This window comes from Ciona intestinalis, chromosome 13 (assembly GCF_000224145.3).
Source record: "Ciona intestinalis chromosome 13, KH, whole genome shotgun sequence".
Taxonomy (NCBI): domain Eukaryota; kingdom Metazoa; phylum Chordata; class Ascidiacea; order Phlebobranchia; family Cionidae; genus Ciona; species Ciona intestinalis.
This window is the reverse complement of record NC_020178.2, coordinates 1,310,205-1,336,173: the sequence shown is the minus strand read 5'-3', so window position 1 is coordinate 1,336,173 and position 25,969 is coordinate 1,310,205. Positions and strand designations below refer to the sequence as shown.

At 36.8% G+C, this 25,969-nt stretch overlaps 1 protein-coding gene and 2 non-coding genes across 3 annotated transcripts in view; all 3 read right to left on the bottom strand.

The window, feature by feature from the left end:
- The window catches only part of LOC104266378, a 50,748-nt gene that overhangs the window by 18,791 nt on the left and 5,988 nt on the right, over window positions 1-25,969 (bottom strand). The window contains exons 5-39 of the mRNA XM_018814569.2: window positions 25,539-25,643; window positions 25,130-25,296; window positions 24,524-24,663; window positions 23,868-24,073; window positions 23,617-23,729; window positions 23,329-23,551; window positions 22,806-22,928; window positions 21,988-22,102; window positions 21,628-21,674; window positions 20,034-20,202; window positions 19,142-19,245; window positions 18,114-18,242; window positions 16,735-16,914; window positions 15,214-15,432; window positions 14,845-14,973; window positions 13,375-13,486; window positions 12,977-13,017; window positions 10,780-10,926; window positions 10,160-10,286; window positions 9,421-9,676; window positions 8,881-9,069; window positions 8,338-8,577; window positions 7,943-8,099; window positions 7,359-7,485; window positions 6,955-7,049; window positions 6,090-6,331; window positions 5,444-5,635; window positions 4,789-4,966; window positions 3,592-3,819; window positions 3,115-3,293; window positions 2,588-2,768; window positions 1,595-1,822; window positions 1,124-1,302; window positions 691-819; window positions 225-373 (exon numbers count right to left, since the gene is read on the bottom strand). Coding sequence (XP_018670114.2) covers window positions 225-373; window positions 691-819; window positions 1,124-1,302; window positions 1,595-1,822; window positions 2,588-2,768; window positions 3,115-3,293; window positions 3,592-3,819; window positions 4,789-4,966; window positions 5,444-5,635; window positions 6,090-6,331; window positions 6,955-7,049; window positions 7,359-7,485; window positions 7,943-8,099; window positions 8,338-8,577; window positions 8,881-9,069; window positions 9,421-9,676; window positions 10,160-10,286; window positions 10,780-10,926; window positions 12,977-13,017; window positions 13,375-13,486; window positions 14,845-14,973; window positions 15,214-15,432; window positions 16,735-16,914; window positions 18,114-18,242; window positions 19,142-19,245; window positions 20,034-20,202; window positions 21,628-21,674; window positions 21,988-22,102; window positions 22,806-22,928; window positions 23,329-23,551; window positions 23,617-23,729; window positions 23,868-24,073; window positions 24,524-24,663; window positions 25,130-25,296; window positions 25,539-25,643 — 5,545 coding nt within the window. The remainder of the gene's footprint in view (window positions 1-224; window positions 374-690; window positions 820-1,123; window positions 1,303-1,594; window positions 1,823-2,587; window positions 2,769-3,114; window positions 3,294-3,591; window positions 3,820-4,788; window positions 4,967-5,443; window positions 5,636-6,089; window positions 6,332-6,954; window positions 7,050-7,358; window positions 7,486-7,942; window positions 8,100-8,337; window positions 8,578-8,880; window positions 9,070-9,420; window positions 9,677-10,159; window positions 10,287-10,779; window positions 10,927-12,976; window positions 13,018-13,374; window positions 13,487-14,844; window positions 14,974-15,213; window positions 15,433-16,734; window positions 16,915-18,113; window positions 18,243-19,141; window positions 19,246-20,033; window positions 20,203-21,627; window positions 21,675-21,987; window positions 22,103-22,805; window positions 22,929-23,328; window positions 23,552-23,616; window positions 23,730-23,867; window positions 24,074-24,523; window positions 24,664-25,129; window positions 25,297-25,538; window positions 25,644-25,969) is intronic.
- Window positions 6,545-6,600, bottom strand: mir4195 (microRNA 4195). Its single transcript, NR_034592.1, has one exon. It is a non-coding gene; the product is annotated as a microRNA 4195 (primary transcript).
- Window positions 23,552-23,616, bottom strand: mir4083 (microRNA 4083). Its single transcript, NR_034478.1, has one exon. It is a non-coding gene; the product is annotated as a microRNA 4083 (primary transcript).

Here is a 25,969-nt window from a genome sequence, read left to right as displayed (position 1 = left end):
ACATGCAGAAAATACAAGAAAATGGTATAGTTAAAAACAACCAATTGAGTGTAACTTTTTTATTCCTGCGTGGTGAGGAAATGATAGTCGTTATAACACAGGTTTTTTGTTTCATACACCTCGTGCCCGCTTACAAGTTACCTTGTAAAAACCTATATACGTAAGGCCAATGTTTTAAACCAGTATAGATGTAGGAAATAAATGATAATATATCCATGGCTTACTTGTATTGTAAACAGCATGGATCGGATGTATCTTCTACTGAAATATAATGATTTTCACAATCCTTAATGATTGGTATGCAATCATTTGTTCTGTTTTGGAAGACTTCAACAAGTGGACACTCATCGGTTGTATTACTTCTTACGCATGTCTGTAATACAGGTAGTGTTATATTTGATGTTATGTGTGAAGATTCTATTCGGTGTAGGTATATTACCCCAACACCCAAGGTGCTACCATCTATACCCCACTGAGGCAGTTCATAGACACCTAATAATAGAGATTCTATTCTATAAGGGTGAGGTCTTCAGTGAGGCACACCTGAGATCTGGGATGTAGGTCCATTACCACAACACCCAGGGTGCTACCATCTATACCCCACTGAGGCAGTTTATATACACTTATTTTTTACAAAGATTTCTCCAAATAAAGTCACAAATGTATCTAAAAACAAAGCATAAAATTTACCCAAGAAATGCATTCATTCATGGCATCTTCCCAAACATTTCCAATAATTTGTACATTTAGTGCTTCATCAACACATTTGTCACATCTGCATCCATATTCAGTACAACAGCCTTTACTGTCCACTACATACTGTGGAGAAATACATATGTTATATAAACTGTTGCTATATTACACTTGATTCTATAATAGTCTGTGTCATTTATTTGCACCATTTTTTTACCGGTTGTTTATATAAGTTAAGTTGTATTTGACCGACACTTTAGTTTTTTTAATAATAATCTAGAAATGGTTGTACCATTATACTGTCTACATAAGTTATGTGGCATTTTGCCACAATCTTGTCTTTTTGGTGGCAAATTTATGATATTTGCCACGCGGTACCGTAAATTTCGAGGTCCAAATAATTTAAATTAATATAATAATCAAATATTACCTCACTCTCGAAAGGTTGACAGTTAGCAGAAGTCTCATTACATACAAGTGGTGTACAAACAGCTGTTTCACAACATCTATCCAATGCACAGTTATCCGGTGTTGTTAAAGGTGGGACCAACTGTCTGGTCTCACATTTAGAGCAAGTCTTTGGGACCGAACAATCAGCAGGATTGCAAACTGTGTTTTATAAACAGTTTGGTTAGAATGAATACAACACCTAAGTCCTACTTTATCTTTTTATAAACCCCATACTCTCATAGCCCCATATAACCCAATACTCTTAACCAAATCCCATGTTACCCTACATCATTAAACAGTTGGCCCATTACCCCAACACCCAAGGATTCATACCAGATTTGCCCATATTACCCCAACACCCAAGGATTTATACCAGATTTGCCCATATTACCCAAACACCCAAGGATTTATACCAGATTTGAGCCATATTACCCCACTTGTATCTACTTACCACATTCGCTTGATACGACGCAATCACAATTCTCAGTTTCGTTTCTATGGCAACCAGAAGCGCTGCAATTCGCCCGCTCGACGCACGTTTCGTTCATTTCCTCGTGACCGGGGCAAATACACTTGTGGTCTGAACATTCCAACGTCCCGTTTATTAATCGTGTCGTATCTTGAACCTCAGGTGCAGAACATGTAAGAACGTTGCTGGGGTCAAATTTAGGAAGACATTCTGTGGGAAAGAAGGAAATTAATTGCAGTATTATACAGTGGTAAAGTCTATAATGTGTAGGCATGAGAGTGGCAACCATGGATAAGTCACTCAAGTTCCCACCCACAAGGATATAAATGACCAAACCAACCAAAAGTCATGTCTGCTTATCCACACACTACAATAGCTTCAGCAGCTCGACTGTGGGCATGGAAGTGGCAACCATGGATAAGTCACTCAAGTTCCCACCCACGAGGATATAAATGACCAAACCAACCAAAAGTCATGTCTGCTTATCCACACACTGCAATAGCTTCAGCAGCTCGACTGTGGGCATGGAAGTGGCAACCATGGATTAGTCACTCAAGTTCCCACCCACGAGGATATAAATGACCAAACCAACCAAAAGTCATGTCTGCTTATCCACACACTGCAATAGCTTCAGCAACTCGACTGTGAGCATGGAAGTGGCAACCATGGATAAGTCACTCAAGTTCCCACCCACAAGGATATAAATGACCAAACCAACCAAAAGTCATGTCTGCTTATCCACACACTGCAATAGCTTCAGCAACTCGACTGTGAGAATGGGAGTGGCAACCATGGATAAGTCATCAAGTTCCCACCCACAAGGATATAAATGACCAAACCAATTAAAAGTCATGTCTGCTTATCCACACACTGCAATAGCTTCAGCAACTCGACTGTGGGAATGGGAGTGGCAACCTTGGATAAGCCAAGTTCCCACCCACTAAGACACACCAACAATACCAAACCAAACCTTACCACATTCATATCCTCCACAACATTCATCTGGTTCCATATCCGATCCATACACTGCCTTCGATTTTACGAGCTTCCCGAAGTACGGACACTCTTGCCTGGCTCCCGGACACAAATGCTCTTTTGTGACATCACAAACACATGTTTCTTGTATACAACAGCCATTGTTGGTTGTGGAATTCTCCTTTATTAGAGAATAATTATTAAAACTTCCACAGTGGTTATAGCGCTCGCTTCTAGACTAGGGGATACGGATTCAAGGCTTGATGCTGCTACTGTTGTGTGCCTATGTGTTCTTAAGCTAGACACTTAACGGCAGTTTCTTTAGATGTGTGTCTTTGGGCAAGACATTTAACGGTAACCAATTACTCGAATGGGACATCTAAATTGTCAGCCATACAGAAAATCAATCACCCAGAAAGTTACATAGGTTGTAAGTTGCAAGCATAAACAAGGTGTATGAAACAGAACACCCATGTTATAACACCTGCTATTATCCCATCTAGATATTATGATAGAATATAATGTACCTTCTTTTCCCAAGGTTCACAAGTAACAGAAGTTGTATTACATACAACTGGTTTACAAACAGCTGTTTCACAACATCTATCCAATGCACAGTTGTCCGGTGTTGTTAAAGGAGGGACCAACTGTCTGGTCTCACATTTAGAGCAAGTCTTTGGGACCGGGCAATCAGCAGGATTGCAAACTATAAAACACAAAAAAAACTAGACAATACAAATAATTTGCTTGTTACCACATATTCTATTAAGGTCAAGGGTATGTACAGAGCAATAGGTATTAGATAACATAAAAAGTTTGAGTAAAAAAAGCCTTGTTTTCCTCAATATAAACATTCAATAATGTAGATTCTATTCTATAAGGATGAGGTCTTCGGTGGGACACACCTGGGACTTTGATGTAGATATATTACCCCAACACCCAGGATGCTACCATCTAGACCCACCATATATTATGCTTAGTCATTAAAATAAACGCTTACTCACCGCATTCACTTGTCAGCAAACAATCGCAATCTTCGGTGTCTTCTCTGTGGCACCCAGAAGCCGTACATGTAACAGGTGCCACGCAAGTTTCATTCATCGTGGCACGGTCAGGACAAGTGCAATTATGTTTAACACACTCTGTAGTTCCGTCAGTTAACACAGTACTGTATTGTACGTTAGGGTGGGTACAGTTTAGATCATATTCACTGCTGAATTCGGGTTTACATTCTGTAAAAACAATTAAAACGCTTTATAAATTCTAAAATTATTCGTATATATTTTTAGGTGATAAATTGAACAAGCAGGTTTTAAAAAATAGGTTCAACAATCATTGCATTGTTGCATTAATAAAGAATCCAAAATCAAGCATTTATTCAGTAATTTTGGAATAATGTAGGAAGGTGTTTTGGTGAAACAGACTTATTTCTTTGCCCGGCTAGACAGTCGTTATAACACGTGTGTTCTGTTTCATACACCTCGTACCTGTTTATAAGTTACCATGTATGTAACTTATTTATCCTCGCATGGCGGGCAATGACAGTCATTATAACACGGGTATAACACCATGTATGTAACTTATTTATCCTCGCATGGCGGGCAATGACAGTCATTATAACACGGGTGTTCTGTTACATACACCTCATGCTTGCTAACAAGTTACCACATATGTAACTTTGTGTGTTATCTTTTATTTGCAATGGCATTCCCCTAATACAGTGGGTTGTGCAGATATTTAAATATTACATAAAATGCATGCATTTTAAACAATGCTCTAAATTAATGTAACGGTTTTTGTTTTGTCATTAATTCCCATCTATATCCACAATGTAATTTACTTGACTCATCCTAACTACAATGCTTTTTCATTCTTTTGGTCCATAACTTTATAACCTTATTATAAGCACTTAAAATAAGTTAGGTCCTTAATTTCCATATATAAAGTAGGGTGGGAGAAGATGGGACACCTTTGTTTCATTCGATTTTCTCTTTTTATTAGGTAGTAAACAAAGAAAATTTAAAGAAATATAAGACCATACCCTTACGACTCCCATAGAACGTTGTTAATTGTTTAAAACACGTTCAGGATATTTGGACATTGTGTGCTAAAGGTGTCCCGTCTCCCCACCCTACTATATCGTATATATTTTTTTTCGTTAATTCCTATCAACATCAACAATGTAATAATACATGACGTACCACAAGTATAAGTCTCACAGCAGGCCCCAGGCGACAATGAAGACTTCTTATTGGCGTAATCTGGACAAGTTACATCATCACTACATGGGAGCTTGGTCTTCTGTATATTATAACACCCAGCATTGTCCGACAAGCAAGTATATTCATAACAACCAGCTGTCCATTTAGAACCAGGGGCCTTGAACAAAGAAATAGAATAAAAATAATATATATACATAGAAATAGTATAACCAATGATAGAAATGAAAGAAAAAATAATATCATTGAATGATAGTGTTTTATTATTATTTTCGCTTTTATTATTATTAAAATTAACATTTTATTAAAAATATATATCAAGATAAGACAAAACAAAGGTCAAATAATAAAGGTTTCATTTATTTTTATACCAAAAAGGCAAAAAATATAAATATTGTAACTTTTAAACCATCATAAAATATTTCGAAACCATAATAGTAAAATTAGTGACTCAGAGTTATAATGTAACCCACCTTATTATCCTAAAGGCTAAATTAAAAAAATTATTTGTTTTATAAAAGTAATGGCAACAGCAGTCGTTATAACATGGTGTGTTTCATGCACCCCATTCCGCTTGCTAGTTACATACAAACCAAAAAAGTAATTTTTGTTACTAAATCCAAATATAAAATTTTACCTTAAACTCTTCTGCCCAACAGCCTGCACAAGTGCAGTTGTAAACATCGCAACAAACGTCAACACCGTTGGCTGCCGTGACAAGTGTCTGCGTTTCGTGCCGGTCACACGTCAAGTTGGAGCATGTCACGCTGTCGCATCCGCATGAACAACACTCAAGTCGAACTTCATAATCATCACAAGTACCACTTGTCTGTGAAACAATGATGTCTGTGATGTCATAGCTAATAGTAAAGTAAATAAATGAATGCAACTTATTTATCCTCGCAGGGTGGGGCAACGACAGTTATTATAACTCAAATGTTTTGTTTCATACACCCTGTGTCCACTTACGAATTACCACGTGTGTAACTTTTTTATCCTAACGTGGCAGGAAATAACAGTGGTTATAACACAGGTGTTCTGCTTTAGCCCTAAGAGCCTGGGTGTTAAAGCAATTCGCAAACTCTGGCCTAAATCCAACGTCCCATAGCATGCATCACTGTAGGACCTCACCCATATAGAATAGAATGTGCATATACAATGTTAAGGTAATGGGCTAACTCTGGCTTAGATCTCAGGTCCCATGGTGTGCCACGCTGTAGAATCGACATAAAATGCCACAAAAACATAATGGAATCTATATCTTAGTAATAACCAATACATACCATATGCTCATTGGTGCATAGCAAGCCACTGTTTTTGTCACAAAGGACATTCTTTTGTAAAGTTCCATCTACGTGATTGCGGGATCTGCATTCAATGTTTTCCAAATGGCTGCTCGAGCAAACTCCAAAAGTGTTCTTCACATTCTCGACTGTTTCATATTCACCAGTTCCAGTTGGAGAATGTGAATTAAGCCAGTCGGTCCATGAACATACGCGAGTTACATTTTTAGCATCGCAGATAGCTGTAATACAAGCATTAAAATGACAAAAAAGCAATATCTAGTATAGATAGAAAACCACCAATTTTGCACAGACAAGTCACTCTAGGCAATAGAAACATGAAAATGATAATAACCAGCTATTTCTACAAGCAATGATGATGCCAACAGTTTTGAAATAATTGAACTGCTCAAATGTTACAATACTTAAATTGTAGTCTGTATCTCATGTATTATAAGCCAATGTATTACATGTATAAGCTAGGCTATTGTATATACAGATAATAAGTGACCAAAATTACACAAAAACTTCTTAACTATGATTGTAACTTACTTTATCCTGGCGTAGTTGGAAAACGCTAGCGTTATAACACAGGTGTTCTGTTTCATACACCGTGCCCGCTTACGAGTTAAACTAATACCTATGTAACTTTACTGGCTTCAAATAACAAGGTTACAATTATCGAGTATAGACTCATTATACTACAGCAGATGTTTCACCAAGTCTACTCAGTCTTTTACAAGCACTGATGATGCCAACAGTTTTTGGTCTATATTATACAAAATCTTAATTATACATATCAATTATTGAGTATAAATTCATTAATAAAGAATTTTTAATTTAATTTTTAAAATAATCAACTTACGTGGCAGAGTAGGCGACAAAATACATTTATCCGGGCAGTCCAATGGCTTGACACACGTGTTGCTTTGTTCATTAAATATTGTCCCATTCGTACACCTATATGGATTAATATATATTTAAATATTACAGCTTTTATTACAATCTTTTTGGGGGCAAATACCTTGGTTACTTTTGAAATTAGTTTTAGAAAGTATCAAAAAACGTTACCCCAACATTCGGTGTTTTACCAGAGTTAGCCCATTACCTAGGAATTTAAAACCAGAGTTGGCCATTCACTACCCCAACTTACTATCATGCCCATTTTATATCATTTCCTATCCTCATATATTACTCCAAAACCCAGAAATAACCCAGAGTCCGTTCATAAAAATAATTTCAAGAACTAAAGCCAGTAATACTACTCACTTGGGGTGGCAACCTTCAAAACATCCATCTATACAAGTTGTGCAACATGTATGAATGCATACATCACTGCAAGGGGCGTATTTCCATAAGCAATTGTCATCCGTGTTGTAAGATTCACACATCAAAGCTGGGATTGTTGGAAAACAATGGTTACAGTTATGTCACAATGTACATTGTTAGCAAAGACACAACAGTTAATCAAATATAAGTACCAGTTGTTTGTATTCTATTCTATATGAAGTGAATGTAATGTAAGAATGAATGTAACTTACTTTATCCTTGCGTGGCCCGAAAACGACAGTCGTCATCACACAGGTTTAACACCTCGTGCCAGCTTACGAGTTACCATGTATGTTACTTTGTGGATTTATTTTTTTATGTATGGCTGATAATTTGGATAACCCATTATGACCACTGGGTTGGAGAAATTGCCATTAGGTGTCTTGCCCAAGGACACATAGGCCTACAATGGCAGCAGCGTCGAGCCTTGAACCCATTACCTCTGGGTTACAGGCAGGCGCGCTAACCACTATGCCACGGCGCGGGAAGTGAGACACTTATAACAAAATGAACACATTACTTACGACAAGTGTCTGGATTTCTCCACGACACTGGAACCCCATTCTGTCCGCATTGGAAAGCATAATCCGACACTGCTGTGCAAAAACATTCACAATCGCCACCAGTATCACACGAGCAGGTTTCCTCGACGCATTTTTCGTAGAAGTAATCAGAATCTATCTGTCATGTGTAGGTGATGTATTGTAAGGGGTAGAATTAATACACAGGTGTTGCACTCCATGCATGGTGTATTTATACACCTCATGCTCACTGTCAAGTTATGACATGAGTGTCTTCTTATACACCATACACACATGGTGTATAAATACACCCCATGCTTACAGTCCAGCAGGGGTACTTCCTGCCCACTCAACCACCCCACAGTTAGTGCCTACCCCTTAACACTATACACACTTACCTTGGCCCTACATTCAGCAAAAACTTCACTTCGAATCACTGCACATTTCTTCTGTGCCCATGTAAGCTTACTGCCACAAGATTCAGTCACATTTTTCTCTGGAATATTCGCACATAGTTCACTCGTTTTCCAACTGTTTGCAAATGCTACGTCTGTCACAGGTAAGTCTCCATTTGGTGCCTTTTTATCATCGGCGCCGTCGCCATTATTGTTCCCACATAACCCACACTGTGTTTGGTTCTGGCAACAATATGAATGTAAATACTTTGGTAACAATATGAACATAAATACTAACAGTACTAAATGTAACTTGTTTTATCTTTGCATGCCAGACGTTATAACATGTTCTGTTTCATACACCTCTTGTCCGCTTACAAGTTACCATGTATGTAACTTATTTATCCTAACATGGCGGGGCAGCGACAGTTGTAATAACACAAGTGTTTTGATTCACACACCTCATGGCAGCTTACAAGTTTCGCTTACAACATTATTTTCCTAATTATGATAAAGTAAAGTAATCACCATTATGACATCACCTACCATCATTTCCTCTTTAAATTGCAAATACACCCGCGTACTGTTGTCCCAAATAATCCTTATCAGCCTGGTATCAACGATGGTAAAGATACCACGCGTTTTAATATTAACGTGATATTTTATAATCGCGCCTCTGCTGGACAGAATTTCTTGTTTCGGTTCTTGGCCTTTTTCAAGTGTCACTTTTGTGTACTACAATAAATAAAAACGAATGGAACTTATTTATTTTTGCGTGGTGGGGCAACGACAGTCTTTATAACACGGGTGTGCTGTTTCATACACCACGTGCCAGGTTTTGAGTTATGTAACTTATGTAACTTGATTATTTTAAGTATGTCTGACAATTTAGACAACAGTCTATACAACCTTCCACAGTGGATATTTAAATGGCAGTATAAGTAAGTCTAGCTTCTTTATCTTTGCATGGCGGGGCAACAACAGTCATTATAACACAGGTGTTCTGCTTAAACACCTCGTGCCCACACACAAGAGAACCATTTATGTATACAATAAAAGAATAAATATTAAAAGGACACCACCTACCCCTAGTATAGCAGTCACAGTGGTGGCACACATTGCATTATTAGATCCAGGGCAGTCATGACTTTTAACAGTGATCCTATAATCATAGTTATCATTATTTCCCCAGCAATTATCCGTTGCCATCAGGTATTCGCAAGATCCACGGAAGCTGGTTCTTAGCCCATCAAAGGTTTTGTAATACGCCCCACCCACTGCACTACAAGTCGTGTAACATTTATCACGAGATATCTCCTTCCAGCCAGTTGTAGTGCATTCTCTGGAAATAAATAATATTGTGGTAAAGGGCAACGACAGTCGTTATAACACGGGTGTGTTTATACGCCTCGTGCCTGCTCACAAGTTACCAGTTATGTAACTTATTTATCCTCGCCTGGCTGGGCAACAACAGTCAATATAAGACGGATGTTCTGTTTTATACGCCTCGTGCCAGCTTATGAGTTATCGACAGATGTAAAATGTATGTAAAATCTAGTCCCCACTGAAGCTACAGAGATTCTATTTTATAAGGGTGAGGTCAACAGTGAGGCACACCTGAGACCTGGGATGTAGGTCTATTACCCCAACACCCAGGGTGCTACCATCTAGACCCCATTACCCCAACACCCAGGGTGCTACCATCTAGACCCCATTACCCAAACACCCAGGGTGCTACCATCTAGGCCCCATTACCCAAACACCCAGGGTGCTACCATCTAGACTCCAGCAATACTTATACATACAATTCAAGCAGCCAACTTACATTACAGCACAGCCTGACTTTGTGGTATTTCCAACTTGGTAAACCTTCCCTTGAAACTCACATGGACAGGTAGTAGGTTCAATACAAGCTCCGTTATAAATCACTAAACCATCAGGACATTTGCAACCTGCAGTAGAATGAAGGTGTTAAAACTATCATAGTATGTATGAACACCTGTGTTATAATGCCTGTCGTTTTCCGGCCATGCGAGGACAAAGTAAGTTACATTTATTCATTTATTCATAATATACAAAGAGAGAGGAAAGAATTTTAATTTTCCTCCAATAGATTAAGGACTAAGGACTGAAACTTTAAAAATAGATTTTTTAAACTGGGTGTTACTTATTAACTTAGATAAATATTTTGTTACTAAGTTTGAATAAATGAATGAACTTATTTTCCCTTGCGTGGTTGGGCAACTACAGTCGCTACAACATGGGTGTTCTGTTTCAAACTCATATTGCTGGCGTATGACTCTGTTTGTAACTTATTTATCCGCACAGGGATGGGCAATGACAGAAGGTGTATGATTAGTATAAAGACACCATGAAAAATTACTATATATAAAAACTCCTGCTTATCCCCCAGCTTGGTCCTTGAACCCATTACCCACAACTCACCTGATTGACAGGTAAGGCCCTCGCAGTTCATTGAGTTCCTGGTTAAACATGTCTTAGCACAAGCTGCACCAGGATTGCCGGGTTCTAACTTAGAGCAATTCAAGACCTGCATGGTAGCAGGGCAACTAATAGATGTATCATCAGCTCCTGTTATAATATACATACATTATAACTTAATTTTAATTAGTGTTATATTTTTATTTAATGGGTGCTATTACATGTATTGGAGTGGAATATTTAAATGCAGTTAATAATATAGTAAGGTGGGAAAAGATTTAAACTTATAAGTAAATTTAAGTTAATTTTATTAGGTGTTATAGTAGGGTGGGGGAGGATGGGACAACGTTAGCCCATAAAACCTAAATATACTGATCGTATTTTCAACAACCAACAACAGTCTATGGGAGTCGTGGGGATACAGTTTTATAATTCTTTGAATGTTCTTTGTTTACTACCAAATGGGACGAGAAAATGGAATGGAAAGGAGTCCCATCTTTCCCCACCCTACCATATATTTTTATTTAGTGGGTAGTGTTATATGTATTGCAGTAATAAAGTTAAAAAAATTATAATTATAATTTTAACCCTCTGTAATATCACCGCTGTTGTACCCAAACTATGATGTCATTTAAATATTATGAAATATAAAATTACTTTTAAACTATGTCTGGTAAGAGTAGCATAATATGTTTTGGTGTACGAGTATAATATTTAAAAATGTAAGTTTGATAAATATTATGTTGTTGTCACATCATAATATCTATTATGACATAACAACGCCATACAATGACGTAAACCAGCCAATATTTTACTTGTTTATTGGTGTGGCTCAATTTGAAATAAAAAATGTTTGGTTTTGGTCGATTAATTTTCAAAAGCGAAACTTTTCGACTTTTTGTCAACTCAATTTATAATAATCCCACGTACGTCAAAACTAGCGTAATATAATAGCTGGCGCTAACAACATGTACTGTGATGCAATAATGCATGAAATATTTCACCCCTATGACATCACAATGCAGTAAACAAGAGGTGCTTTATCTGAACATTCTGGAGTTACCCCTTTGTGATACGGTATGCAAATATGGTATTAGGCAGCTATTTTTAGAAACGGAATTTTTGTTTTTGAAATATTTTGTTGGTGATGATTCAGCGAAGTATTTTTTTTTTTCAATTTTGAAACTTGAACCATGTTGGTTGAAAACTATTTAATTATTTGGGGGTAAGGGTCAATAGTGGCACAAATTTTAGATCCCATAGCATGTTATGCTGTTGGACCTCAACCATGTAGAACAGACTTCAATGATTTTATTTATTGTATTAACATTGAATAAGGGTTTAATCAATTTCAAGTGTTATCGATTTTTAAAGTTATAACAAGGGTGTTCTGTTTCATACACCTTATGCCTGTTTATGAGTTACCACATATGGAACTTTTTGGGTGATTGTTTTTATGTATGGCTGATAATTTGGACAACCCATAAGTGACCACTGGGTTGAAGCAATTGTCGTTAAGTGTCTTGCCCATGATCACATACACCAACACTAGTGGCAGCATTGAGCTTCAAACGCCTCTGGTTACAAAACAAACCCCATAACCACAGTTCTAAGGCGCAAGAAGCGTTTGTGTCGCGTTACGTGATTTCGTGCGACAGCTAGACAAGCTAGACCGCGAAGTTCAAGCGCGGAAGTTAAGCAAAGTCTGGCGCAAACTTAAATAGGTAAAAGTTTGACGTTGCGTGCGTGAAAGCCCACGCAAATTCCAGCCAAGTGTAGCATGAAGTAAACCAGCGGAAGTTACGACCACATCAGCATAGAAATCTTATGTTGACGCAGCCGGCGACGTTACCAGGGCTTCGTAAAAAAATACGTCTAATTTACAAAGAAAAGCCCGCTTAAACCACATACTTTACGAAATTAAAAAAACAAACAATTCATAGCAAGACATCGTGAAGAGTATTTAATTAAATCAGTCAAGCGGAAATTAAGTTCCGGCGCCATCGCCACGCTCTAAATGTCACAGGAAAGTTACACCATCTTTACATTTTCACATAACATGAGCTATTGTTTAAAAACAAAAGGAAATTTTCCCAACCAATACCACAAGATTTGCCTAATTTAACGTGTATGTTGGTATTGTGATGTAACAATCAATATTGTAGATAAGACTTAATCTCATTTATTTATCAAAACTTACCGACTGGTCTGTTGCAGCTCATTGCCCCGTTGACACAGAAACTGAAATAAAAGGAAAACATGTCATAATATAATAGCTATGTCATAAGTATGATAGTGATGTCATTAATATATATTTAAAAGTAACATCAATAAATAGTATACGCCTTAATATGTTTATAAATGTACAGTGTATAAAACAGAACACCCTTGTTATAATGACTGTTCTTGCCCGCCACGGGAAGATAAAGTAAGTTACATTGATTCAATAAACTGTCACCAAAAACTGATGTAGTAGTGCTGTGCATGCTAAATATCAGGATCATTTTGGTCTTTTCTATGCAGGAAATCCAGGATTGACCCCCAATGCTATATCATAAAGATATAATTAATTGTTCTATAAACTACTTTAATGCTCACCAAGCAATATTGTTTTGATGAACAACATGGCCTGCTTGAATCCAAGAGTTTTCGTGGAAACATGGGCAAAGATCAAGTGTTACACAAGTACCGTCACTGGACAAGTAAGTATCTGCGCAAATCATTTATTTAAAAAATGTGATTTATCTTTAAATAAATTATTTTAATATTAATTATAGGGTGTTTAGCTAAATCAAAAGTTTAAATTACAATTAATATTACGAAAATTTGTTTTCGGAAATTTAGGCAAACTATGTCCACACTATAATTAGGTAATGTTAGAAGGTAATATTAATCATATGATGTTTAACTAAAATATTGTTTCAATGACGATAAATGATAAAAAGATTGGAATGCTTTTAATTTGTCCCACTTAAACGGTAATAGTTTTAATTTACTGAAAAAACAAAAATCTAAAAATGGTTGAGAAAAAATTTAAATGACTCTTATAGAGCACAAACTAGCGTCTCATTAAGCATTTTAGTGAATTGGCCCTCACTTAAATGGTAATAGTTTGATACAGGCATCAATCATTGTGGAAATTCCTTTTATCACTATTACAGTCATGCTTCCCAAAGACCGAATAACCAATGTTTCGACAGATCGCACGAGTGGAAACGGTTAAACTTCTTTTAAACAAAAGTGATTAATCAACCAGTAAACAAAGTTCCAGCTCATTTACAAAGAATAGAAGATTGATTATGAGCAAATAAACAGACTGTTTTCTCCTATTTAACAAACATTTTGGAATTTCCCAATTTGTTGTGCGGATTTGTGAAACAAACCCGCTACACTTATAAATAGAAATAGCATTTTTCCAAAAAATTACGACAACCTATTTGTAGTGGTGCCAATCAAATTTTGATTTATGCTATGGGATATATTTTGCCTAAAAAGGTACCATTAGTCTTAACATATATATATCTTGTAAAGTGCATTAATCGTCCGACTTGGTTTTTATTTGTTGCGTATTTTGTAGCACCTGAATTTGACTGTTATTTGGTTACAAGAATCGCCCAACTTTATGAGCACTAAATCAGGTCTGTGAGTTTCATCATATTTATTGTATTTTAAAAGAATTATCACTGTTTATCTCTTAGAGCAGTCACACTCATAGTCATCAAACATAGGGAACCTCATTAATTTATGTGGTGAATGCAATATACTTTGGCTCTGCTTGTTTGTATAGACACCTAACAGCAAGGTAAAATCAAGGCTGACATTGTTAAAATACAGTTACACTCATAGTTGTCAAACATAGGGAACCTCATTAATTTATGTGGTGAATGCAATATACTTTGGCTCTGCTTGTTTGTATAGACACCTAACAGCAAGGTAAAATCAAGGCTGACATTGTTAAAATACAGTTATACACATAGTTGTCAAACATAGGGAACCTCATTGATTAATGTGGTGAATGCAATGTACTTGATTAATATACCGTAAGAATAAATTAAACAACCATCTCACCTTCAGGGCAGTTACACCCTTCAACATAATCATTCTTCGTACACGTTCGTTGCTCCGTAATTGAGCGGCAAGTCCTACCACACGAGGTGCCATTGACCTGGTATGTCTTTCCACCACTGCAAGTTAACCCTGTAAAAATTTTTACAAAATCTTTTTTAAAAACTCTTAAATTTCTACATTTTAGAAACCTAACGTGTTGTTAGGTGTTGTTATTCTTATTTGTATAGTATTTAAAATGACATGTTTCGCTGAGTTTTAAAAAAAAAGAAGTCAATTATTAAAATAACATGTTTCGGTGGGTTTAAAAAAAGAATTTTTTGCTGAGTTAAAAATAATTTTAATTGAAGTAAAAATCCGGTCAAAACTCACCACATGATTCGGGAGTTCTCCAATCTACAGCGACACCAACTTCAAGACAACGCTGAGCGAAAAGCGCGATCGCATCACAATAGCAATCGTTGCCCGTTTCACAAGCACACACGTCAAACTTGCAAGCTTCAAAGTATCTATCACCGTTAAGTTTCAAACGGCAGGCGGCAAACGCCTCACCGGTGGTTATGATGCGACAGTTGGTCTCGGCATCATTGGCTGTGATGTCATAATGGAAAGTGTTAGAAATAATAATTGGTACTACGGCAATACAATAATATAAAAATAAAAGCTAAATATTTACTTAATTAAAACAGGACAAAAAAACAGTGGGGAAAACGTAAACAAAGTTCATAACAAACAATGGTTAGAAGAACATAAATTATTAATAAACAATCAAATTAATACGTAAATGAAAGAAAAGCTAAATACACTAGTGTCACCTGATAATATTGATTATACAATACAAGTTTTATTTACTAAGAGATTAGTGTCATATTAAAATTGAAACCCAAAACAATCAAAGGATCTGGTGCTACGAGAATGCAACAGACAGAAACCCAAGCCCAACCAATTGTAAAATAATTAAAATATGTTTCGCCAAAACAGCATCGTCATTCTCATATTGAAAAAGATTCTCAAAACATTTAAAACATAATTTATTTTAAACTGGCATTTGAGACTTGCATATTGTGTTGCAACAAGCTATACTGTTATGTGATAACACATGGGGTGTTGTGACGTAACAAACTAAAGTATGAGCAAACAAAGGAGGCTGTGAAAGTCACGCAAGCGTGCAAGACTGTCAACATGGCACATAAAATGCGTAGCTAGAAGCTTATTTGTCACGTTCAGATGACGCACAGCGTTCACAGCTAATTTAACTTCCAGTAGCAACCAGGCCAGACAGAGATCAAATTTTGTAAAATTTCCACAAATTTTTTACGCGTGAAATGTCGTTGGACCATGTAAAATGTGAAGGGTAATGAGGTCATAAAGGGTATTGTTCCATAAGAGGACAATCTGTCTTGTAAAATTACCCGTAAATTTAACGGCCACTTAAAAGACATGGCAACTAAGGTGTTTATTACATCATAAGTTACATTCTCCTAACTCTGTTCTACTAAAAAACTTAGGTTAAAGTTAACACAACCGGGAAGTTTGGAATTTTTAAGCTGAAAATTAAATTATGATAAAGTAGAAGTGTAGAACAGACTAGGGACAAACCGTTAGTTAATAGAATGAACTTTTTTATAACAGAGATCATAAAAAATTCCCCAACTTCGGCCCTATATCTAATACGTTGAAAAACCGTTGTTTAAAACGCTGTAGAACCTCATCCCTATGGAATAAAAAGTACATATACAATGTTGGGGTAATGGGCCAACTCTGGTCTAAATCCCAGGTCCCATGACATGCCTCACTGTAGGACCTCACCAATATAAAATAGAACGTGCATATACAATGTTGGGGTAATAGGCCAACTCCATAATAGGCAATAACATTACAAACGCCACTTACCTAAATATTGGTTATCGGCGCATGCGTCCTTCTGGTTCCCACTTACTGGAATATCGTCACATTTTTGATATACCTCCCAAGAGTTTCCAAAGTCTATTTGAGTTGATTCATATCCGTAAGCTGTTGTGAGATCGTCCGTGGTCTTAAGGTTGTAACGACCACCAAGTCCAATCAACGTCTCTGTGAATATACTTTGGATATATACTACGTATGTAAATATACTTTGGATGTTATACTACGTATGTAAATATAGTTTGGATGTTATACTATGTATGCAAATATACTCTTGTACCAGTATGTAAATATGTAGACATAAAAAATAATTGTATGTAACTTATTTATGCTCGCATAGCAAAGCAATGACAGTCAAGTTATAACACAGGTGTTGTTTTATACACCTCGCGCCCGCTTTTGATTTACTATGCATGTAACTTATTTATCCTCGCATGACGGAGTAACGTATAATACATTTAAATGGTAATATATGTATATTTGAATGGTATATTACATTTATATTATACAGCCTATTGTATTCATACAAATTCCATGTGGTTACCAGTTGAATGTATGTAATGAATGAATGAATGTAAAGCATTTGTTTCACAGACAGTGACTTTGAAAGAAATATGTTATGGATCAAATGAACTTAAATTTGATGTTTACTATATGTATCATTGCTTTATAATAGAGAGAGCAAATGTTATGAATAGTTAGATACATAAACATAATACACATAACATTTACACAACAAGGTGCAGCAATTAATGCAAGGAAATTATTTACCATTAAAGTAATTTAATATTTTATTAGATACTCGTTAGTATACTTTATCTATGCTATGGAGATCTTAACATATTTTTTGTTGCAACTTAACATTTAGGTTCCCAACAATATCCATCTTATACCCTTTTTGCATGGTCACTTTTATGCGCGTAAGTACTCGCATATTTACTCGCAAAAACAAAGTTAACACGCATAACGTCATAAGCGTGTCATCTGCTGTAGGAGGTTGGTTGTTACTCGCAATATGCGAGTAAAGAAAAGTATATTGAAAGTACAGTTTTACTTTTAAGAGCCCAATCTTTTTCGGGTATTATTTTTACAGTTTTTAGCTGGTAATCGCCCCATAAAGCATCAAAACCTATTTTATAAACTAGATTTAACAACATTGCGCTAAAATAAGCTAACTCAATGTTGATACGCGCATAAACCAATGACCATGCAAAACAACACGGTTAGCGAGTTATCATATGACTAGTTAATGCGAATCGCTATTCGCATTAACTTTTTACCATGCAAAAAGGCTAATAATGCACAATACACCCATATATACATATAGTTGCGAATACACCCATATATACATATATAAAGGATCTTACCTTTATACAAAGCAGGAACCTCCACAATAACTGTTGACCTTCCATTCCATAGAATACTTATATCGAGATTATGGATACGAGCTGACACATACAAGGACGACAACTGGTACACCGATATACCAGTGGGACCTTGGGATAAACATATTGTTTATACGTTTATACCTATGTAACTCTAAGGTGGCTTTGTTTATACGTTTATACCTATGTAACTATACCTCTTAAGGTGGCTGTACACAGTATCTGGCGTGCGAATTCGCATGCGAAGTCGTATGCAAACCCATTACCGAGTTCCGCATGCAGCAGCGAAATCCGAACAAAACAGACAAAATGGACGAATTCCGGATACTGTGTACAGCCACCTTTAGGCTCTTACAGCAAACCTCACTGTAGTACCTTATTAATAAACCTTATTAGGCATGGTCAATATAACATGTAGCACCTTTGGATAAACAAAATGTCATTATACCTTTCAATAATGCATGGTTGAAACAGCAGCGCAGTAAATTTGTTGTGGAATCTTTTACAAGAAGCTACACAGTGTTTGTGTAATGGGCCAACACAGAATTTAAGTTACTTAACCATATACAATATTGGGGTAATGGGACAACTCTGGCCTAAATCTTAGGTCCCATGGCTTGCAAAGAATTTAAGTTACTGAACCATATACAATGTTGGGGTAATGGGACAACTCTGGCCTAAATCATAGGCCCCATGGCATGCCTCGCTGTAGGACCTCACTTATATAGAATAGAATGTACATATACAATGTTGGGGTAATGGGCCAACTCTGGCCTAAATCATAGGCTCCATGGCGTGTCTCACTGTAGGACCTCACTCATATAGAATAGAATGTGCATATACAATGTTGGAGTAATGTGCCCACTCTGGTCTAAATCTGAGGTTCCATAGCATGCCATACAGAATAATAAATATACATAGAATGATGGGGTAATGGCAAAGTTTTGCCATTGTACCCTGTCACTCATATAGAATATCAATGGTTTTAAAGAAGTTATTTTCACACATACCGGTGGTGAATGGTAGACTTGTAGCTGCGTTGTTATTGATGGAAACTTCATTTCCCTGATGCAGTGTGATTGTACTTGAACCCGGAAGCTTTATATAAACTTTCCTGTGAATAAAGTGGTTATAATGGATGGTAAAGTAATCGTACTGAACATGGCAGAAAAAATAAGACCAAGGCGCATATCTCTGATTAGTTCCAATATAAAACTCATATATACCACAATTGTCTTTTTTTTTGTAACTTTTCGATTTTTTCCAATTAAAAAAGTTGCATTAAATTGTCAATAAAAGCGTAAAAATACGGCTGGCAATCTCTAGGCTGCTTATACATCCAACGGATATACATTTTTTCTTAAGTTTTACATTAATGTATTTGTAGTAAAATCCCTACCTGACACAGGTGGTTAAAAATTTGCTTTAAAAAATAACCCAAACATATTTGTAGTATTATATATTATATCAGATGTTGATATGTACAGTCGGTGGCGCAGACAGGGGGGTTCGGGATGTCGGGACTCCCTTCTTTTAAATCAAAAAAAATAATTAAAAAACATTTCAAAAAAATATTTTTAAGATTTTTTTGATTAAAACCACCCACGTATTTTTTTTTCTGGCTGTGCCACTGTGTATGTGTAATATTATGTTCATGTATCATATGTAGTATGCACATTATAATATATAGTAGGTTGGGGGAAGATGGGACACCTTTTCATTCTTTTTTTCTGTACCATTTGGTAGTAAACAAAGAGCATTCCAACGAATTATAAAACTTTATCCTCACGACTCCTATAGATCGGAGTTAATTGTTTAAAATACGATCAGGTTATTAAAATATGATGTGCTAAAGAGGTCCCATCTTCCCCCATCCTACTATATTTGTAGCAAAATCCCCACCTGACACAAGTGAATCTACCACCAGACCCGCACTCCTTCGTTGCAATTAAAATATCGAACAAGTTCCAACTTTTATGTGAGACGAACCGGTACGTGCACCGACCAGGGTAGTTAAAATGTGAGCCGTCGAAGGTCGTGAAATGGGAGAAGCCGTAAGCCAATGCAGTGGCTGTGGGGGATTAGAAGGTTAGTGTTGAAATTAGAAGCGTTCAAGGCTTCCAGTATACAGATTTATAATAAAATATTGAAAGTGGCTGGGGTGAGTTTGTGGAAGTGTTAATGTAAGACCCTCAGTGGGGCAGCCAGAAAAAAAATAAGGGGGGGGGGTTTAATTAAAACAATTTCAAAAATATTTTTTTGAATTTCTTTTTTTAATTAATTTTTTGGGGGGTTAAAAAATTAACTTTTTGGGTTTTTTTTTTGGGCGCCACTGAAGACACTGCTTGTTTGATTTTTAATAATCAGATAAATGAGGGAATTAAAGTTAATGGAGGGGGGGTTAGTGTTAAAATTGGAGGCGTCCTAGATGGTAGCACTCTGGGTGTTGGGGTAATTATACGTCACCCTTATAGAACAGAATAAACTGCGTAAGTGGGGTCTAGCTGGTAGCACCCTGGGTGTTTAAGCAAGATACTTAAAATCCAGCAAAGTCACAAAATGGCGGTGCAAATTCTATTGCAACGTAACGAGACATGCAGCTTAGGCAGGTTAGCCACAATTTGACTCAGTTATCCCAGCTTAAAGTGGTTATTAGCATAACAATGTACTATGGTCCAGGGTTCTAGTATCTATTATTACATCATAAACTATCTTGGGAAGAATTCCCCTCAAACCCAAAATCCTGCTAAGTCAACTACACATAAATTATGCCGGCATAAGAAGATTATAACAGCTTAAAGTGTGCAGGGGAAATTTGCTTTATACAATAATAGGTTTATGAGTATTTAGGATAATTACCTATACGCATAATAAGCAGGTAATCAAAATGTTTACTAAAAATCTATTTTAACTGCTTTGAAAAGTGGGATTTGCGTACAAGTTTTAACATCCTATTTAGGGGGCAATGGGCCAAGTCTGGTCTAAATCCTAGGACTTATAGCGTGCCACGCTGCGGGACCTCTGTCGTATAGATTAGAATAATGCCTATTCAGGTTATTTTACGCTGAAGGAGATAACCTGTATAAGATGCCAAAACTTTGGTAGGCAAAATTAATTTACCAAAGAGGTTTAATGGAGATTATTATACAATTTATATATAGCAGGGGTAATGGGTTAACTCTGGCCTAAACCCTAGGTCTTATTGGGTACCACACTGCGGTACCTCACCCATATAGAATAGAATGTGCATATACAATGTTGGGGTAATGGGCCAATTCTGGCCTAAATTCTAGGACCCACGTCATGCCTCGCTGTAGGACCTCACCCATATAAAATGTGCATATACAATGTTGGAGTAATGGGCCAATTCTGGTCTAAATTCTAGGACCCACGTCATGCCTCACTGTAGGACCTCACCCATATAGAATATAGCCTTGATTCTACTTATCATATCATTTTATTTATTTATATTTATTGTAACGAATGAATCATTTACCTGGACAATCTACTTTGTTGCACGTCCATTTTGCTGCCGTGCATACACTGCAATATATAACCTCATTTAATACAAAACTGCTTACACCTGTATAGGGTATAGGGTGTATATGTATAGAGCAACGATAGTCGTTACACAGGTGTTCTGTTTCATACACCTCATGGCAACTTACAAGTTGGTTTGTAATTTTCAAGTGTTTGCGTTTTTCTGTATGACTGACAATTTAGCCCGTCAGTGACCACTGGGTAGAAAAAACTGTCCTCATGCATCTTGCCCAAGAACATAACTGTCCACAAAGGTAGCAGCATTAAGACTTGACCCCGGTAACTAAAACACAAGTTTGAGAACATAATTACTCACCAATTTTCACATTTTTCCTGTCTTGTTGCCCCGGCTTTGTAGAATTTACCCGCATGCGTGCATGAGCAACTTTGTAATAAAACACACTTTTCTATTGAAGCGTCCCAGTAGGTGTCTATGGAGTGGAATAAAGATGTGAAAAATTAAAGCCTTAATGCTGCTGGTGTCAAATACATAGTAATGGTAATTGTGCTTATTTGTGCTGTTTAAAACTTATTCCATATGTGAATATCCTTATTTTCAAAGTAATGCCTAATGGGTCAACTCTGGCCTGGATTCCAAGTTCCATGGCATGCCTCACTGTGGGACCTCACCCATATAGAATAGAATCTCTTCATGTATTAAAAACTACCAAATACTCTGCAAACAGCAGTATTGTACAAAAGAGACGTTTCTCCAATAACTCGCATAATTAAAACATCTATTAGTTCACTAAATATACAGCAGACTAAAGAGTCCAACTCAGTGCTCTTCAACCTGTGTGCACGGTGCATCCTAGGGTGCACCAAAATATGCCAGGGGTGCACCAGTGCAAAAAGGTATACAAGGGTGCATCACAAACTTCAACAATTTTCAGCAATATTTTTTCATTTTAAATTTTTTTAACCAATTTAGCCACTTTCCTACATTTTTTTATATGAATTCTATATCTTGCATCACTGGGAATTGTGAAACTTCATTAGTTTTACGTTAAAGCAATCAGGGGTGCATGACCCATAAAAGGTTGAAGAGCACTGGTCCAACTAGTGTACAAAAGATATTTGAGCCAATAACCTTTTATTTAAATAAAAGTAATATTTATGATAAAGAAAACGCACCAGGTGCACACTCGCATCCCCCCGTGCATTCCGTGCTACAATAATTCCTCTTTGCATTTTCACATGTAGATGCACACGCACTCGCGCACTCTACATACTGCTGATTGCCTAGGCAGCTTCGGTCTGTGTGAATATAAATGTAATATTTAAATATGGGGTAATGGACCAATTTTTTTCATTATTTATCTAATTATTCCAAACAAACCCAACTATGACATCCCAATCACTTACAGCAGTTATTTTTTTAACAAAGATGCTTATCAGATTTACCCCCTAATATGTAATATGTCGCTCATTTACTAAAAAGCGAAAAACAACTAATTACATCAGTTATATTTAACCCAACAGATGCGATATCTTTTTGGCAATGAATTGTTTAATGTCTGATAAAGAACTACAATTGGGACAATTTTTCTGTCCCATCAACTGATGTGGATTTTGATTAATAGCTCATTTACCCTCTAAATACAAGGAATTTACCCTTAGGGGTAAATTTACCCAAGTTTAAGTAGTGCTAACTTACAACATGATGTATGCGTCCTCCAACCATTTGGCTCATGACCAAGTTTTGCGCATTCACGTGCAAACTGTGACACAACGGAGCAGTGACAGTCGGAACTAACACTTGGCCTGCATCTGCACAAATCTTCCAAACACTGATCCATATAAGGCGTTACATCAATATGCTCCCGGCATTTTGAGAACGGTTCAGTCTTCAGCACATTGCACACATAGGTTTGTTGAATCTGTGGGAAAATAGAAAGATACCGGTTTAAATATTGCATAGATGGAAGCTTCCTAATATACCCACATCTTCGCTGGTGCATACAACTTGGTCAGCTAACGTTGACAAACTGCACACACCGCCCTCGGTGTTTCGGATCCACGAATTACTGAACTTAACAGCGTCATCGAGTGCTGAACCTGTTAATATAAACATAGAAAAAATCTTTCAACGGCTTATCTGGTATAAAAACATGTGTATTTCACTATTTTCAGCGTTTCGACTGCCATATGGCAATACTTGCTTAATGCTGTTTTCGTCCAAAGTGAGATTAATACCTTTCACATCTTTAAAATCATCAGATTGGTCCCCATTCATGTTCCCACACAAACCAACTGTGCTTCCCGCATACTTTGGGTCAACTTTCAGGTAAATGGAAAAGAATTTACGGTCAATTTCCAGTCTATGGTTACCCATACCCACAAAGACAATCCAGGGAGCAAATGTGACTTCGAAGCCATCCTGTTGTACTGGTGGGTAAACCCTGTGTAAAAATAAGACGAATGAAGGAATGTAACTTGCTTTAAACAACAACTTAGAAACCAGAACCCACAAAGCAACATACGTTGTAAATCGTAAGCTGGCACGAGGTGTATAAACATCCGTGTTATAACGGCTGTCAGTTTCCGGCCACGTGGGGATAAAAGTAAGTTACATTTAACGGGATTGAAAAAACTTTTTTTCATAACATCATTTTTTATTTCTTTGAAGACAGTAAAGTTACCAAAATTAAACCAACAAAAAGAAGGGAATTAGAAGCAAAACAACAGTCGTTATACCGCTGCAGGTAAAAAGTACTTAAATAAAAGTGTCAGATAATAACGTTGCTGCTTAACACACAAACAATACCATCACTCTTTTAATCAATACACCAGTATCTAACTACCAGTCACCATACAGGCAATTATGTTACTTCATATTTATAGGTTCTTACGATTCTCCGTTGAGCGTAATTCTTAAATTATTGAAAATCGTCAGAGTGACAGAATTTTTGGTGATCATCACGCTCTCTATACATGATGTGTAGGATGCGCTGGTACTAGGGTCACAGTTTGACTTACGCTTGATTAGCACCTATAACAAAAAGATGTTAATGTAAAAAATTTATATTTACGGTCAGTAGCGCAGCCAGGGGAGTTTGGGGAACACGACCCCTACTTTAAAAAAAATAAATTTATAAATTAAAGAAAATTGTCAAATAAACAACGCATAACATGAACTTTAAATTACTTTTTCGCAACTGATAAGGAAGTTCATATTATTGAAATATCGTAGAGAAGGGAATCAATAGGGAAACGACAGCTGTTAAAACACGCTATGGATGATAGGTATGGGGAAGAGTCTCGACATAAAAAAGATAAAAGGAAAATCTTTGATATTTGCACAACAAAGTATATGCAGTCGGGGGTTAAGATGGCCACGAGCAACTCAACTAGGTTGAGAAATACAACGTATTGGACGATACTTGGCAATCATAGAATTTTTTTAAGAAGCTTCAGTTAAAAAACTGAATGTTGGCCCTTAATCTAGAGACACTCACCTCTAAGTCCTCTGTTTTAACCATAACATACTGACACTTGCCAGTGAAACGGTAAAGCCTCCCATCAAATGTTTTGACGTGATTTGTTCCATACATGACACACGATGATGTTAAATCACGAGGTGAAGTAACAGCAACATCCTGGACTCTTGAATCGCGATACAAATCTGAAAATCAATGAGTGTAACTTTCCAGTCAATGTAACACGGGTGTTTTGTTACATGCACCTGCACCTCTACGTATGTAATTTATTTAACTCGCGTGGTAGGGAAACGACAGTGGTTACAACACGGGTGTTCTGTTTCATACACCTTGTGCCTGCTTACGAATTTCCACATATATAACTTTGAGGGAATTGTTCTTTTCAATTCTGTATATAGGCCTATACAATAAAGTAAAATATTTCTACCATATCCGCATCTGTAGAAGCCATAGTTCTCATCTGCTTCACAAGAACATGTATCTATCCCATTGCAGGTTCCGGAGTTAAGGCAAAAGTTGAAAATGCAGTTTGCTGGAAGGTATAAAACATCGTCATTTGAGGGTAAACTTGATTGAAAAATTGTATATTCAGTGAATGAATGAATGAATGTAACTTACTTTATCCTCGCGTGGCCGGAAAACGACAGTCGTTATCACACGGGTTTAACACCTCGTGCCAGCTTACGAGTTACCTTGTATGTTACTTTGTGGGTGATTATTTTTTGGGGATTTTTTTTTTGTATGGCTGATAATTTTGACAACCCATTAGTGGCCACTGGGTTTGAGCAATTGTCGTTAAGTGGCTTGCCCAAGGACACATATGCCCACAATGGTAGCAGCGAACAGGCTTGAACCCAT